An 18062-nucleotide genomic window follows, 5' to 3' on the forward strand; every position below is an offset into this window, starting at 1 on the left:
TGCCTGAGGCACTACACATTTTACACACCCTGAGAAACATTATTATGTATATAAGAATGATAGCACAAGTCACACTCCATGTGATCACAAGAACGTTCAAAACAGCTGCGATTGTTGGGGGTTTTGAACATATTTGTTTTTTGTGGCACAGGTGCCTGGAGGAGTGTGATGTAGCGGGGGGCGGGGGGTGGGGGGGGGGGCAGACTGGATATGGTATTTAAGCATGAAAAATTATTTAATAAACCTAAAAGTAAAAGAAAATCATTTTTTGATTTTACGTGACATACATATTCTACAGCTTTTCAAGTAGTCACTTTATTAAAATATTTCCTTGGATTCAGTTCTTATGCCTTCTGATGACACAACTGTCTGATTCATGTTTCACAAACCTCAGTTTTATAGTACAAGGGAATATAATGAAGCAGGAGATTCCCCAATGTGAGCAATTGTAATTCACATTCAGTTTCTTTAAGTTCAAAACAGTGGTCACAGTGATACTTCTCTTCAGATGCATCTTCACTGTTACTTTACAGTGTCATCCTTGATGTCTTATGATAACCCACCAGAATATTTTGTGGCATCCATTCCTGAGTTACACCAATCAAATTGAACTAACTAATCCCCTCGTCTCTACCTTTTACAGATTTCTCCCTGTCTCGAAAAGTTTGTCTGAGTGATATATGCTAATAAGGAGGCAGATGCCTTGTCTTCTTGTATAGACAACTAAGCACAAAACAGACTAACAACACAGGACAGTACAGAAACTCACATGAGATTATATCTTGCCAGTGTAGAGCTTTGCTGAATTGTCCCAAGGTAAGACATCATTAATATGGAAGTGACTAATATGTACTTTCCAAATTCTCTGACAAAATACTACCATATTGGATTCAGTGCAATTTAAATATGAGGCCTGTCTGCTGGAGGACAAGTCACAAAGGCTTTCCTTGTTACTAAATAAAATCTGACCTTTACATTTTGCAACAACAAAAAGCACTGACCTTAGTGCAACTATGCTTGTATACAGGCACACACTCACACATGTGAATACAGCTCACAAAAAGTATGAGGTATTCAACTAGCACTCTGAAAGGCAGCACAGCACAGAAGTTGAGCTTGAATAATTTATAGGAATGATTCTGAAACATGAAAACATTAAGTATTCTTGGTTTCATAGTGTTCATGTAGGGTCACAGTATACAATGTTAAATGAAAGATGGCCATGCAGTCAACTGCTGCAAGGGATACTCCCCTGTAGATGTTACATATAATCTGTAACAGTAGGTTTCTATTGTTGTCTTGATAGGAGTCAATATTCCTACAGAACTGGATGTAGACCCTAGGTAAATTTGCACAATCTCCTTAATTTCTAGATAAAATACACATTCTGTTAATATTGTGAGATTTAAACAGCTTGGTCATCAGAAATGTCATTACCGAGCTTCTCAATACAGTTAGAATCTGAGATCAATATTCTGGTCATCGTGAGTCAGGCGGTGGATTCCCATTTCATAAAATGCAACACAAACATATATTTTGCTGGATTGGCATTTCCAAGTTGTGTCTGCATTGATTTCTTAGCTCAAAAGAGGATTGGTAAATCTGGAATACACCCATTCTGTTGTTTGTAAAATACTGCAATACCTGTAACCCATTGCATTGTCTAGACACAAGCTGTTTCTTAAATTACAGTAAAACATGCTAGTAAAAAGAAGGGGAAGAAATTCAGTACTTCTTCTGTGTTTTTCTCCTTTTTATTTGCCTCTGATGTGACCTGCTATGACCCCTCGTGGGTTTATGTTTACTCTTCTTATTCCTCGGTTTGATCCACAGTAAACACTGTCTAGTGGATGTCGGCCAGGAGAAGCAGACAGACCTTGCTGGGATGGAGCATGCAGTGCATACATTGCACATGTCTGCAATTTAAAGGTCAGAAGAACAAATAACAGGTGATATTTTGACTTGGATATCACCCGCGTAAACCTACAAAAGATTTCAAAGCACTGACTTTAATATTGAGAATGCCTGTTAGTTCAATGCCAGTATTCTGGGTGTATAACCATACACACACAGCGAGGATGATGTGAGCTAATCAAAAAGCAAAGCAGTGTTTTACGCAAGGAGATTGTTTGTCTGGTTTGTTTTGTTCTCTCTCAGGAAAAATGCAAAGGTTTTTGTGCAAGGTATTAAGATTCTAGTAGGTTAGAGACTCAAGTGAGTCTTATTGGGACTTGTGTTTAAGGAAGAATGTGGTATAGCTGAGCAGTCTGGAGATTAAGGGATTAGATGGGGAAATGACCAAATAAGAGCAGCCTTGGAAGCCATAAGTGCGGAACATGTTCAAATCAGGGGAGCCGGCACACCAATCTATTCCCAACATCAAAACATCATCTGATGGAAATGTAACTTTCACCTACCTACAATATTTAATTTTGCTATCATTCAGTGTTATGTGTGGTATAAACGTGTTACTCTACCTCAAATACTAGTAGTATCACTAGTAAAAAAAACAAATTAAGTCTGCAGTTTTCATCAACACACCCTTATGAAAGCTTTCCACAATATTTCCCCAATGTTTTCCCATGCTTATACCATTCTCTTCTCTTCTGTGTGTATCACAGTTTACGGTCCCTGTGCTTTAGGGTACTTTACCTTGCTTTCTTCATCATATACCACAGTAAAAGTATGTTCAGTAACTTCGAGAGGGAAGTGCACCTTAGAAAACATTCCTTTAAGAATTCGGACTGCAGTCTATGCTCATATTGAGTCTGCTTGTTATGTAGTTTTAACCAAGTTGTAAATAAAACCACTAGAGCCCCATGACATTTAGAAGAGCATTTTCCAGTATGTCTAAATGACTATAATACTGATACAAGTACACTTGAATTATAGCATAACAGTTACAATTCAAAGCAAAGCAAGTCATGTTTGTGTTTCAAATGTACACTTGGCTTCTTGTGGATTCTTTTAACTTAATTGGTCTCTTGCTGACCGACACTGTCCGGATAGCTAATGACCAACATAAGAGGCTGCTACATCAGATACATTAAAACACACCGAGCCAATATTTGTATGTAAGGGAATTGAACATTCATCCACAGTTAACAAAGTAATACTTTTTTATTTTAAATTTGACCATCTTTAACACAGAAACTAATGGCACAGACAAGCACCACACAAATGCTTACCATTTCTATTTTCTGATGTTGTGTTTGTTGATCCGTTAGTTATTTACCAGCAGATCCGCTGCATTTGCTTCAGGAATAACGTCAGTGGTGTTCACAGTGTTTTTTCTTATACTCAGGAATACAGAATGAAAGTATATATATATATATATATATATATATATATATATATATATATATATATATATATATATGTATATATACATACAATGCAAAGATAATGCCCAGTGACACGCATAGCACTGCTTCCTAATGGATTGAAGACATTGATGGGGAGGAAATCATAGTGCAAAACAGCACGATCACAAATGTGTTTTAACCCTTCTAAATCTACAGGTCTTTTTAATCCTAATAGGCAATGGTTTCTGATGAGCACTACATCACTCATTCAGCCTTCACTTCCGTCCGCAGGTGAGAGTGATCTGTCCTAATGCCTTTGATCCTACAGAATGAGCGCTGCATAGTTCCCTGGTTTCTCTTTAAATTATTGCAGTACTTTATAATAGAAGAGTCTGTATTAGTCCACAGCTGACTCAGTACGGAGCAAAGAGCACAGGTGTGTGAGACGTTCGGATGGGTCCAGGGGCCGGCCGCAGTAACGCCGGGGGGAGGGCTTGAGTCTGAAAGAGCGCACCAGCTGGGGCTGAGCGCAACGTGAAGGGGGAGCCGACGGCGGCAGCAGCAGCGGCGGCCGCGGCGGCTATGTGGTTCGGTAATATCCTTGTCGTGAGTGGCTTCCCTAGTTCCTTCCTCAATGCAAGCTTTACCTGGAGAAGAAAAGCACACAAAATGGCAAGACTTAGAATTTTAATTTGGATAGCTCTGGTAGCATTTGATCAATAATAATGCACGAATACTTTTAAAACTACTGAAAACCTGAATGGATTGGGGAGCGGAGAAATGGCTTGTTTTAATCAATTGCAGTTAAATCAATGTGAAACAAAGTGAGTTTTTTCCCTGCATTTCTTAGCACTTCATCATTCATGCTTAGAAGAACTAAAAGCACAAATAATAACTGGTTTGGAGGGACAGGCTCAGGGTGCACATTCATCCAAACCCCTGGCATCAAAGTTAAGACCATAGTTACTGTGACAAAACACAAAACTGAGTACTGAATTAAACTGCAGGTCCTGTGGGTTATTAGGTTTTTTACAAAAGTCTCTTTACAGGTGGAAAACACTTGAAAAAATAAAAATGTATAATTGGTAAAATGAGAATGAAAAAAGCTATATAAATACAATCGTTTTCATATTTGAACTCCATTCCCTTGGCCGTGAATCAATAACAGACCTCAGCCTGCCATCATCATTGTGGAATGCACTTGATGTGTTTAAGGTCCAATGTGCCTTCAATTCCATGTTTCCTGGACTTGGTTTTCAAAGACATAATGAAATGACATCTGTTGAGTTCAGTTTTGTCAATCCTACCTTTACCTCACTCAGATTTCCCAAAAGGAGTGATATTTGGGCAAACCTAAAAGCCGTTTCTGATACACTTACTGATTGTGCCGTGGTTCCTCTTTGGGCTTTGTTATAAGGACTGTATTTCGGCTTGGGAGGTTTTCCAGCAGCTCTGTCTTTATGTCTTCTACTGCTTATGTGCTGAAAGGAAGAAAGGAGGTGTATTGGCATCCACAGAAGAAACCAGTACATACATTTTCTTTCATTACGATATTGAGTTTTAAAACCGTTTGCTGCCATGATGTAACAACATCCTATTCTATTATTGTGAGGTGTACATTTAGCTTGCTTTCACACCACTTAAAGGGCAAAGAGGCTAAAAGTGACTGGTAAATAGATTTGAAGGCTTTGCTTTTGTGTTGTATTGATATTACTTTCTTAACACTCCTTTGTATTGGGTACTTATCGTTAACAGACAAATATAAAGGCAGCATTTAATCCTTCGACACCTTTGAAAAGTGCTACCTTTCAAATCCACTCGTTTTCTTTCATCCATTTTGTAACTCACATTAGCCGTTCGTATTCTTTGAGTTGTGTTGCTGTGAGGCACAGAGAGTCACGCTCAGAGACAATGGAGCGGCTTCGACAAATCTCGGCCTTGCTAATTAAAACCTTGCTCAGTGGAGCTGCAGTGACTCAGATCTGCCAGATAATTGAAACAGAGGTCAAAAACCTGCGCTTATGTTGATGCTGCTTAGTTGAAGGGTATTGGAAAAATACCAAGTATTTTGTCAATACTTCAGAAGACTTCAATTACAAAAACATTTGTGTGGCATATGCGGTCAGAGCCCAGATTTGAAGTTTCATCTCCAAACCTCTAAACATCTCACCCGAAAGCTCCAGACAAGAAACACACCCAGTAAAGACCAGTAGACGGACACATTATAACAATTCACCCCATTACATTTACATCGAGCATCTTCATCCATTTATGAAAGGTAAATACTGACCTGTTTGAGCTGTGTTTCTGAGTTTACGTGAACGTCACAGATTTCACAGTGAAACGTTTTGTTCTGTAGCCCGGTGACAATCTTGGCAGCTGGAGCCACTTTGCCTTTGATACCCGGCCTTGGAAAGGATTTGATCGTTCCACTGCCACTTCTCGCTTCTAGCATAGTCTTGTGCTTTGTACCTGTTGTGCCACAAAGATGGGAATAAAAGATAATTTGTTATTGTTTTCCAAATTTTCTGTATATTGTGTTTTATGAGCAATGAAATATAAAGTTAAACACACGTTAACTCTCACTTCACTTTGTTGTTAGTGAGATTGATGCTAATATTTTTAAATGCAACATTAAATTGTCTTTAGAGGGCAGGGTTTAGTGCAGAATGTTTTTCTGATTGTTTTGTAAAAATATATATGATAATAAAATATGTCTTATGAAGCAAGTCATTGGCACTATGAAATGGAGAATGTTAATTTGTGCAATAAAATGATGTAACACCTGCTAAAGGCAAATAACCCACCCAAACTATTAATTGCTTTAAAGCTTCTGGTAAACAAAAGCCAGTCTCTGTGGCACATCTGAGTGTTTTGCAAAATCCCTCATCATCTGCATTGGATTATTATATAATACCGGTCAAAGTAAGCAAACAGTTTCATCCATGTTCTTTAGGGTCTGTTTATTTGGCAGTTTAGTTGTACACTGTTTTCTTGTGTGTCAAGTTTGTCAGGAATATTGGCTTGATTCACACAGCATCCTTACGCAATTCCGCAAAGAAAATTCCCTTAAAAGAAGAAAACAGTCATAGTAATGCCATAAAAAAGAGTGCACTAGGGAGATTCCTTAAAACATGTATTGAATAACAAACTATTTTGCCACCCCAATTTACTTAGCCTGAGAGTAAACAAGCAGTTCTATTTCTTAAAGTGTAATAGAGAAACAAAACCCTGTTATCATTCACCAGGGAGGTGACAAGAAACTTTGCAGCAAAAGCACAATGTATCCATAATTGACTTTAATTCACTGGCTCTTCCAATGCAGCGAATGACAAACTTGAGTGAAAGTGTACTCAGAAAAGACGGCATCTGATTGTAAGCAGAGGCACATTTATATTTTCTGTACAGTTCTATAAAAGCCTATTCCTGGAAAGATAATGACAGGGCTGCTGAGATGGAAAAAGAAATTGCTAAGGCTTACCGCTGTTATGTGCTTCCAGCTGTGAGGCAGAGTTGACAGCTACCTTGCATAGAGAGCAATAAAGCAGTCTTTTGGCTTTTTCTTCCTCGGTCTCCATCGGAGGGCAAGCCTTGCTGCCACTTGATGGCCCCTCTTTCTTGCTTGCCCCCGAGGTTAGTTCTGTACTTGAAGTCACAGCGCAATTTGTCAATGCTGCTCCCGTGGCTGCTGTTGATAAAGGTAATAATGGTGTTCCTGTTGTGCTGTCTGTAGCGGAGAAAAGGAAATGGGAAAGAGTGATATGATAGCTGATAATGATGTTACCACAAAGATCTGATTCTAATGTCATATAATGATGGACTACAGGTGAGTCCTCGTGCTTCAGACTAATTTACGTGGCACTTCACATGCGATGTAAAATAAATAAATAACACGCGGCCTTGAAGAGCAGCATAATCCTTCCCCCTTATCAGTGTCTTCTGAAAGCAGTCAGAACAAAATCTCATTAAACACTACAAATTATTGAAGACATCTGAAAGTTCTGCCTGCTGTAGTGATCTGTAATGTAAGCCGTACAATCTTGTGTTACGTAAGTGGGAACAGCTGTTTTGTAGCAGCGACTTCAAAAGAGAGGTGTTTATCAAAGTACATTTGACATTCGGTTCTTTTTGGGCATAGGAAGATGGTTGTCTTAGCTGATTGTTAATAAATGGAGTTATACTTTAAACAAATGTCATTGCATTGTAAACAGGTTAAGTCATACCAAGTAAAGTAGTTTCAAAACATTTTCAAATGTTGACTAATATTACGATTGGCATTTGCACATTGTGTCTGGTAAATTCAAATTTTAATCTTGCACTAATCCAAAATAATTTGGCGTCAATGTGGTGTACATACTATGTAATAAAAAAGACAGTTTGCAATTACAATAATAGCATGTCTGGTTCTATAGTGTTCACTTTCCAATTTTATAGTAAGTATAGACCTAAGATGACAAAGGTAGGCTGCCTTGACAGCACTGCTATAATTACGCTCCCTTTTCACTTTGAAGCCTCCGCAAAAGTGAGAATTACTTTCCCACACTTTTTTCTGTATAATTTGGAAACCAGTTATGCACAGGATTAATGATCTCTCAATTAAATATCTAAAAGCAGGCTTTCCAGAGGGTGCCTACAATTTGATTGAGGTATAAAAACATGAATTAGAATCATACATTAGAGATCATAGATACCATCCTTATTTTTACTGCGCCAGGACATCTGAGACCCCATCCAGCTTCCACATGCAGCCCCACTGTGGCATCAGAGAACTTTTGACAGGGAAGGCCATTTTCCTCGGCACACGTGGTCAGACAGATCACACGGGTTGTCTTGAGGAGATTCTGGGCTGGAAGGCTCATGGCTCACATGTGAGAGACAGACACACCACATGTGGCAGATGCCTGGCAGTAAATGAGGGTCCCCCAGCTGAGGATCGCCCAGCTGAGCCTTGATTTGTCTCAGGCTCTTCACGTGTGGAAACTCTTCATCTCCAGACTACAAGACACATTCACTACTCGGAATGGAGCCTTTTGCAAAATGGATCAGTCTACTAAGTGTGGACAATTTGAACTGATATTTATCTGCATATGTCCCAACATTATCCCCCCGCAAAAAATGAATGGATACTGATACAATTATTTTTCTTATTTCTTATATCTTATAGTCTGCACCTGCTTAAAATTATACTTTACCCCTAGGACTGCAGTACAAGATACATGTCCCACACATTCAACAGGCTTTCCAAAAATGTATGTCATATAGGTTACTCTCGGTGCCTGGTTGGTACTTACAACTGTATGAATCAGACAATAAATAGTCTTGATAGATGTAATGTAATCTATTACAATTATAACATAGACGTAACATTGCCACTCATCCATGTACAATTCAATATTAAAGAATTTAAGAAATGTCTTTCACGTATGAGGACATTGACACATACTTACAGTCATTACAAAAGGACAAAGTCATGTGTTGTAGACCGTGTTAAAATTAGACTAATAACTATGTAAATGCCTCTGAAGCAAACTTAACAGGTCAAATGTGAAATCTAGGCCTGAACTATTATTTTGCTCCGACCAGTTAATATTATCAAGCCCGTCAAATTAAAACAACATGCAAACCAATTTGAGAATATAAATCAAATGTTCTTGTGGCAAATTCCTAAAGATGAATCTCACAGTATAAAACGAATCCAGATCAAATGCATCCCTCTCTGTTTCATGCCCACATTCACACCTACACCGATTGTTAGTTACTCTTGCGAGTTGTATTCATGTTTTCCACTTTGGTGTGTGGTATGCTTTCATATGAACACAAACTCAATGTAAAATGGATCACATCCAATTAGCTCTCCAATTTGATCATCCTTTGACCCTCTGTGGGATTTTAATTTAAGAAACATAAGAGCTACAGTTATAAAATATAGTAATAGCTGGCAATGATGGTAATTTACAGATTAAATCAATAACAAAACAAAAACAATTAAAAGGTTTTTTTGTAACAAATAAAAAGGATATAGTAGGTATGACATTTTTGTATGTTGATGTAACGTAATGAAGCTCCTATAATCATAATTTTGAAAAAACATGAGTTGATTAAAGAACACCAGGTGAATTCCAGTGAATTTCCAATATTTAAGTCATATCACGATCAATGCTCCCATTGCAACAATAAGAAAGTGAATACAGACACTTTTCATCTCCTAGAGGGATCGTGGATCAATAATGAATTATGTCTTTCTATTTTCACTACCCATTAAGTATAGGTTTCATTTGTCAAAAGGGAGCTCTTTGAGGACACAAATGTCATCTCGATTGTGTGGGCTATTGCATAAGCATAGGTGACTGTCAAGGCACTCAAAATTCAGTCAACCAAAATAACATTACTTTAAAGACATTAAAAAAATACTGAACAATACAATTTCCATTTTGCCTACAAAAAAATCCTAGGAGATAGGAGAATCAAGTCCATAAAAAACAAAACAAAAACTAAATTAACAAACTAACTAAATAAATACAAAACTTGAACCAGGTCAAAACCTCCGATGGACAATAGAAGCTTCAACTACCTTCTTACTCATAGTGATATCAAAGAAGAAAAAGTAGCATAAAACTACATTAATGATACTTAAATTATTCCAATTCCAGAACAAAAAGTTCTTACAAAAAGAGTTCTGATTCAACCATTGGACAAGTTGCATTTCACATGCAATACAAAATAAATTATTCAAGGATCCTGAAGTATCTTACACTAACATGATCATCAGACCAGGGCCCTGGAGAATTCCAAAGTGGTCAAAACTTGATCATAGGACTTAATTCATAACTCCATTATTAATTACACAGATTGATAATAATTAATACTGAATTTGTACACCAGTATATTGTTCTGTGCAATCTAAAATACTGATACAAATAATAACCACAACACAAATATATTGCCTACAGATAATCTGTCTGTTATGCCTTTAAAGTCATTCTAATATTTGTGATCTTAACTCAATTTCTTCACTTACTATTTACATTCTGCCTTTTCAAGATCAGCCTTCCATGACAGTCCTAATGATAACTGAGCACAAAGAGAGGAGAATAAACAGCTTGCAACGCTGCCAAGAAGACAGCCGGGCTGGACATTTTCCTCAACTTAATGGCTGTTCAGAAACTGCCACCTTCCTCACTGTCCGCCATGACAACTGACAACATGCAGCATCCATGACATTCAAAACTTGAACCCAATTTACCACCGTGATTTCATTCTGTCAAAAGACAGGACATTTGGAAACAGAAATACTGCAGTTGAGGCATGGCTGTCAAGATTCAGCTATACACCCAGTCTGAAGCATACTGCAATCCCTAGCTGTAGTCTTTAAGAGTAAAACAAAACAAGTGTCACGTGCATTTTCTTAAAAAGTAATTAATAGAACAATTACTTATTTAAACTATTCATTCATGGGCCTTTTGAATGCCCCACAAATTCCCTTTCATTTCTGTGTTCCAATCTATAGAGTGCAGCTGTTGTGGCCTAAACTTCAGCTTGAAGTTGTATGGAGAACTCAATCCATTCTCATTACTCCTTATAATTAGTGTAATCAGTCTGGAGTGGTGCCATTCAATGAAAGCTGACTTTTACATCACTCCGGCTGACAGATTTAAAGAATAGAGCCCCTGATATTACACATTGCAGCCTGTGAGAAGCAATCCTTGTCTTTCTAATTCTATCACATTACCCCATTCCCCAAGGTAAGGACCAATTTGAGTCTTCTTAATTACCTTTTAGAGAGAAAAGCTATTTGCATTTCTGAAATTCGTCTGCATTCGTTAGTCTTCTAAATAATCAAAGGGTACCCGCGAGATCTGATTACTTTCCCCAATGTTTCAGAATGAAGTACTTTAATTAAAATTATTAGGCCCCATTATATGTCACTATGGCTAAAATGTAAGTCCCTCCAGGCCACTACGACCTGAGGGTTTCATTTTTTTAAAATTTTATGATTTGTTATCATCATATAATATTTAATGAAGAAGACAATTGTTTTTCATCTACATTTTTATTTTTCAAGGTTAAAAAATGACAAACAAGTACTAATAGGTCTGTGGGCATTTTTAAGGCTGATTAGGGTGACAATATAAAAGCAGTTGAGAACCATGTAATGCTAAGAGGATTCATAGTATTTACTAATGGAGAAAGCGTCACTAAACTACTAAACTGAAACTTCACATTGTTTTTCATAGGTACAACTGACTATCTTTCTAATTAGCACAGTATCATTTTATCTAGGCAGAAATGAGCTATATATGAACTATTATAGCCTTCATATCTATCATAGTTCTGATGCTGTAAAACACAGAGCAAAATGAAACTTGCACACATTTGGAAATGTTCTCCCCCACCAACACAAACAATACAATACATGTAAACTTTCTTCAAAGGTAAAGCTACACACAAAACTGGCAGAAGAATGAAATAAGTTTGGACGTGCCACTATCAAGCAGCATGTACGAGCCGATTTCTTGTTTCAGCTCCGATAACCATCCATGGGTCTTGGCCGAGGCTGTTTGCGTAAGTGTGTGTGTGTGTGTGTGTGACTTTATGTATACGCTTACCTGATTTCCAACACAGATGTTGTTTATCAGGGTGATGATGAAATATTCCGAAAAAGATTGTTATTTTAAAAGATTGTTATTTTTCCACACTCATCTAAGAGTTCCTTCAAACTATTTCTGCTGTTACTCACTCTTGGCGTTCCTTTAGGCTTTTATAACAATGACCTCTTCCGACATCACTTTTGTGTTGAAGTCCAACTCACAGCTAGCTTATCCCCTCACTTACTGGAACACTGTTATCTGTGCTCAGCAGCTTTCATATTATTACCAAGTGACCTAAATTTTTCATTAACATCACAGGAAGGAATTAATATATGGTGAAATGCACTTCAGTGTTGCAGATAATACTGTATTTACATGCTTCTGCAATTTACTTCACTTAAGGCTGACTTTCATTAATATTCATTACAGAATCTCATCTGAAAACTTTGACAAGAAACAGAGCAGTGACCCATAAATTAAAGGAGAGGGAGGAACGAGACGTGAATGGTTAGAGACGAAAGTACATCTAAACATCAAAACAATCACGCTAAGCATGAAAACAATTAGGACTCTTTCCTTTGACATTTCTAGACAACAATACAGTGGGGATCTGTATGTAGGCTACAATGACATGTTTAAATGTTTCTAATCTTTATTTTACAGATACTATAATCAATCTGGATTAAAATGTGTATGTAAGGAGAGTGCAGACAGACAGTTTGAGTCTAAACCACTCCAATCCACTCACACTGAAGGAAGGAGATAGCTTCCTAGTAACAGAGTATTAAAAACAGAACAAACTCATCTCTCCCAGCTTCAGCTGACAGTGTGCAGCTTAAACATGAAACTTAACACAATTACTTGAAGTTGACACCTGGTTAATTATATTGTTCATACCAGAAAGTTTTTCTTGAACACTATGACACTATATAATTTTTATATATTGCATACATTACACTGTTTCACAATGGACATAATAACTGTGGTCACTTGCAATTGCTAAGTGACAAGTAGTTAATTTGTTTTACAGTTTACAGTTTTTTAAATAGTTGGAAATCAGTTTGGGGAATATTAGCTGTGATCCTGTGATTTTGAAGTAGCTCACTAAAATTCAATATTTGTTTTGGTGAACGATTATCTACATGTCACTTGTCCTAATCCTTATATTAATTCAAGAAGTAACTAAGATATAGTAATCCCATCTCAAGGTGTTTAATTTTTTGTTGTAGTTTGATAGCAGTCTGGCATGCAATCCTTAACTGTACAGATAGCAGATACAGAGCCATGACCATCATAAGTGCACCACAGAAGTGTTGACACTGCGTTCTCCAGCCGCTGAGCAATAAGGATATAATAAGTCAGCTCAGCTGTCTTGCTATAAAATAAAGATCCATTATTAAAACATATAGTATTACTTATCACTACAAAATAAATGATATAGCGACTTCGGGTTCTTGTGGTAATAATGAGAAGTAGGCATCTTTACAGTTCTTAAGAGCCCTGGTATATTGAACACACTCTGCATGACTTATTAGACTTATTAGCACTTTAACACACCACCATATAACAGCACTGTATTTAAGCTCTTCCCTAGGCTATCCCGGCCTTGGTGCCGTGCCAATCAACTTTGGTCATGCACAGCCAGATGTGCATCAGGTAGGGCAACCTCAGCTATACTGACAGACATGTTTGGTGCCCACAAAGGCTAGTAACCCCAGAACATTCTCGAACTAACATAGAAACACAATATACACCGTGTATAAGCACATTCACATATAGAACGACCCCTCTGGCATTCTGCAATATGTTTATTGAGCATCAGTTTGTTACTACATTAAATCTAAATGTGTCCCATTAGAGCTTCTCTGCTCTAGATATTCACTGCACTTGGCCCCTTTACCAGCAGTTTGTCAGACTGTCTGTTAAAGACATGCATCTCTGATTCAGATTTTCTATTCACTGTATTACTTTCTTGATGGTATATTTCTTTAACAAGCACTAAGTAATAACCCCTTAACATTCAAACTGTTTTGTAGCTTCTCTACTTCAATTCCATATAGACATTTGCTGGTTTTGCTTTCGTTTGGGGATGCATGTATATTGTGTTACTGTGTTACTCTCTGCTCCTAATTGATGCCAGATATACACACGGAAATCCAGTAGTTTTGTGCAAGAAAATCTGACACAAACATATTCACATTTGGAAGAAAAAAAAAAGACAGTATCATTCCAAATACTTCAAGGTACCAATCTTTCTTTGTCAAATGCACCTCAGACATGAGAAGTGACCATCCCCACCCAAAGGAATGGATGGAGAAAAGCAGCATACACAAATGAATATAAAATGCAAGGCCAAACACATGACACACATGAGTTAAATAAAGATATTTCGCTTAACCTGTCTTGTCAGTGCTGGTATTGATGATATTGGTGGTGATGGCGGTGAAGGCAGTCTTTGCGCTGTCCTTGGTAGTGGCAGCTTTCTGCTTAGTTTTCGGGGAGTCCAGTGCTTTGAGCTTCTTGGCATGTTTAGTGCCTTTGTAGTGGGCTGATGCCTGGTTCTACAAAGGAGAACAAAATGAACCATGCAATCAGGCTCATTTCAAAACTGGCACTACATCTGTATTGTGGAAAATACAGACTTCCTTTCAATAAGGGGCACCTTCTCCGCATTTTTCCACATGACCACAGGGGGAGTTAAGAATGATGCCTGGGGATATTTATAGTAAAGTAGTATTAAACTGTGGGGGCAGGAGGTATTTCAAGATTTATGTTTCAAAGTATTACAACTACAATCCTATCTTTTTTTTCAGATTAAAACAGCTTTGAGGTTATCAAGTTGTCCACCAAAGCATTTTCATCAGTGCGTGCTATTTATAAGTTATCATGCTTGGTTTAATAATGTTTAATTTCTTGTGGCCATACATTTTAGTTTTCACACCTTTTTGGATTATAGAATTTTTAAACGTTATCTTTAATTGATAGATCAACTGGCTTTCCATCTTAAATACTCAGATACTTATAATTGACCTATAATAGCAAGTTTTTTAGTTTCATGTCCCATATGAAAAGAGGCTTCATATTCCTCCTGAGTGATTCATTTGATTAGTTAATCATACAGGGTTCGACTGAGAGTACTTTTGCATCATTCAGTTTGGTCAGACTTGGTATCGATGGTGTCCATATTGAAAGAACACTGGCACGTGATGTGTTTCATTAACACAGATAGCTCATTCATGCATCTCTACAGTAAGTAAATATGACAAAACATTAACAAACACATTCTTAAGCAAATACATGATCTAATTAAGCAAACACAATTCTCCAAACACTGGTTTATATTTAAAGCTAGTATCATGCTAAAGACAAACCAAACATCATAACACTTGCAGTTAAATACTTGGATGCATACACTTGTTATTGTTAATGAGCGTAATATAGATTCATTCGATGATCCCAGAATGCAAATCTCAATGAATCCATAATAGATAAGAGATGTAGTTACAGTGATTGAATTGCAGACACAGTTGTGACTCATTTACAAGAATCAAAAAATGATACCAGGGTTACATTTTTTAAAGCAATGTATTTATTTTCTCTATAAAAAATACATGCAACTGTGAATTAATCAATATGCATGTAGAATGACAGCAATGGAGGCATAAAAGACACAGGGCTTCTACACTGTCAGGCATTTTGAATATCACTGGAAGAATCTAAGGGGACTCATAGTAAAGTAAACAAACACACAGATGTCATCTGGTACAACATCTCCTGCCAGTCACTATAGCACATTTGCAAGGAATAACAAGCAAGCCTTTTTACTTCAACAACAATAAAAATACACCTTTTTATTGTCAGAATGTTTATGTGCATTTTATAGAATCTCTGTTACTATGTTTACATGATAAGAGCCTTATATGAGGACAAATAAGATAATATTGATGTTTTTATAGTGTATTAAGGCATATTTCCAAATAAAATAATACACAAACTTACCAGAGAACATTCATGATATGCACTATCAAGCAATGATCATTTTTGGCAAATTGGCAAAAGGCAAAAAAGGAAAAAAACCTCTATGAATTACTTTAAGCATTAGCTATTAGAAATTACGTATTGCTCTTGACATGTGAACAGAGCTGCACACAATGCATCAAAGGGTATGTACACAATGATTTACCAGCTTGTCACCTTTACCAACTTGTATTCACTTATATCCTAAGTATGTCACTCTGGGACCTAGAAAATCTTTATGTGCACAACCACTTTTCCAAGAATGGAGACATTTTTCTAAATTGATCTGAAAACATGATTTAGATGTTAATATTTTTCTTTACCTTGGGTGCACACTGTTATACTTAGCTCAGCAACCACTTGGCAAATCTTCTTTTCAGATTCAAAGCAAATTTGAAAGGGTCAAAGGTTTTGTTGAAGCCACCATAAAAACTGGGCATGATTAATCACCAATATATTGTGGGATTTATTGAGTAAATGTCTAGAGGGAGAATTATTTTCACTAGCAAACACAGAATTTACCATATAACTGTAATTATAATGTGATTATTTTTTTCATTGATTTCCTTAATTTACCCTTTAATGTAGGCTACACTGCTTGTTAAATTACACAGCTGCCTGCTCCAACACCCATACCAGGACTGGAGAGATGACAACAACAACCACATGTCCTCCAACATGTAAACTGTCAGCCCACCTGCAGCTTTTCACTTGGCAAGTCCACAAAGCAAGCACCAGAACTAAAGCATCACACAGAGGACTAAGCCAGGGGCCTCAGGTGACACTGCAGACCTAAATATGATGGGCAGGATGCAGGGAGTGTTGCCAAAATGCACAGCAAAGAAACCAAGGACTAATTTGATTCATCAAGTGTGATCAGTGCTCAAGGAGGTCTGGACAAAGTCAGCTAAAGACATAGTCTAGACAAGTGATCATGGGACTATAAGCCCCAAACAGTACTCCAACTGGGGACATTTATTTATTTATTTATGTATGTATGTATGTATGTATGTATGTATGTATGTATGTATGTATGTATGTATGTATGTATGTATGTATGTATTAATAGTTGTATAATAATTGCAGCAACATACAATAGATGGACTAATCTGTATATAAAGGGAGAAAATGGAAACACCTGGGTAAATGAGGGACACCAAGTACAGATGTGCTTCAATTAGCAATGTTTTGCATAGCGCTATGAGAAACAGCGCTAATTGAAGCATATTTTACCATAAGAAAAAATGTAAAATGCATTATAGAATTACAGAGCAGCAGTTCCAAACATTCATATAGGCCTTACCTTTTATCTTGTGCATGAATGGACCATTGCCATTTTAACATTTTCACTTTCAATTATGTCACATTTTCATTGGTACTCACATCCATTAATTTCTTTCTCTCTCTCTTCTTGTTATTCCAGGCATATATCTTTCGATGTGTCGTCCGCAGTTTGTGTAATATTTTCCTGTTAAGTGACCAGGTTTTACAGCTATAAGTGAGCACTGGTAATATGCATTGATCAAGTGCTTTTCTCTTCAGGCAAATGGGTAGATTTCCTTTCAATGGGATGCTGTTTCTTCCAAATGCACTCCATCCCATTTTTACTCTTCTTTGGTTTCTTACATATCTCCATCTGCGCTGATTTGTTTTCCAAGGTAGACATAACTATTGACTTCTTCAAGTATCCGTTGATCTACTTCAGTATTCTTAGATTTAACAAAGCTGTTAAAGATGACTTAGGCTTTACTCAGGTTCATTTTAAGCCCAGTTCTCTTGCATCTGAGAAGCAAACTGCAGCAGCAGGTCTTCAGGAGTTTTTGCAAATATGATGATGTAATTATTGTGAATGAGCTTGTTATGGTGACACAATCCCTCTGGATTCAGTGGAGTATATAAAGCAGTCTTTTGGCTATTTCTTTATCTATTTTTTATATATGGATAAGACAAATCTTATGTTTTATACCTTCTTATTTTCTTCTCTTTTTAGAATCTATACAATTTCAAGTTGAAATGTTTACCTTCAGAATAAGTTCTCCACTGACAGCTTGACAGGTCCTGTTGCAAATAAGGATGATATCGACTGAAATAGGATTCCTCACATTGGATAAAATGATGAACATAAAAGTCTGCTATTTTCTTTGTCTTTTTG

The 18062-nt window shown here is 37.0% G+C and overlaps 1 protein-coding gene across 3 annotated transcripts in view; it reads right to left on the reverse strand.

Annotated features, from left to right (window-relative positions):
* Positions 1-3105: 3105 nt before the first annotated feature.
* znf385d (zinc finger protein 385D) overlaps positions 3106-18062 on the reverse strand; it is a 133052-nt gene continuing 118095 nt past the window's right edge. For all 3 annotated transcript variants that reach the window (XM_066715713.1, XM_066715712.1, XM_066715711.1), the window contains 5 exons: positions 14292-14454; positions 6787-7032; positions 5596-5777; positions 4685-4786; positions 3106-3952 (listed from right to left, as the gene is read on the reverse strand). In XM_066715713.1, coding sequence (XP_066571810.1) covers positions 3719-3952; positions 4685-4786; positions 5596-5777; positions 6787-7032; positions 14292-14454 — 927 coding nt within the window. In that variant the 3' untranslated portion in view covers positions 3106-3718. The remainder of the gene's footprint in view (positions 3953-4684; positions 4787-5595; positions 5778-6786; positions 7033-14291; positions 14455-18062) is intronic.

The sequence above is a fragment of the Amia ocellicauda genome, chromosome 10 (genome assembly GCF_036373705.1).
Source record: "Amia ocellicauda isolate fAmiCal2 chromosome 10, fAmiCal2.hap1, whole genome shotgun sequence".
NCBI lineage: Eukaryota > Metazoa > Chordata > Actinopteri > Amiiformes > Amiidae > Amia > Amia ocellicauda.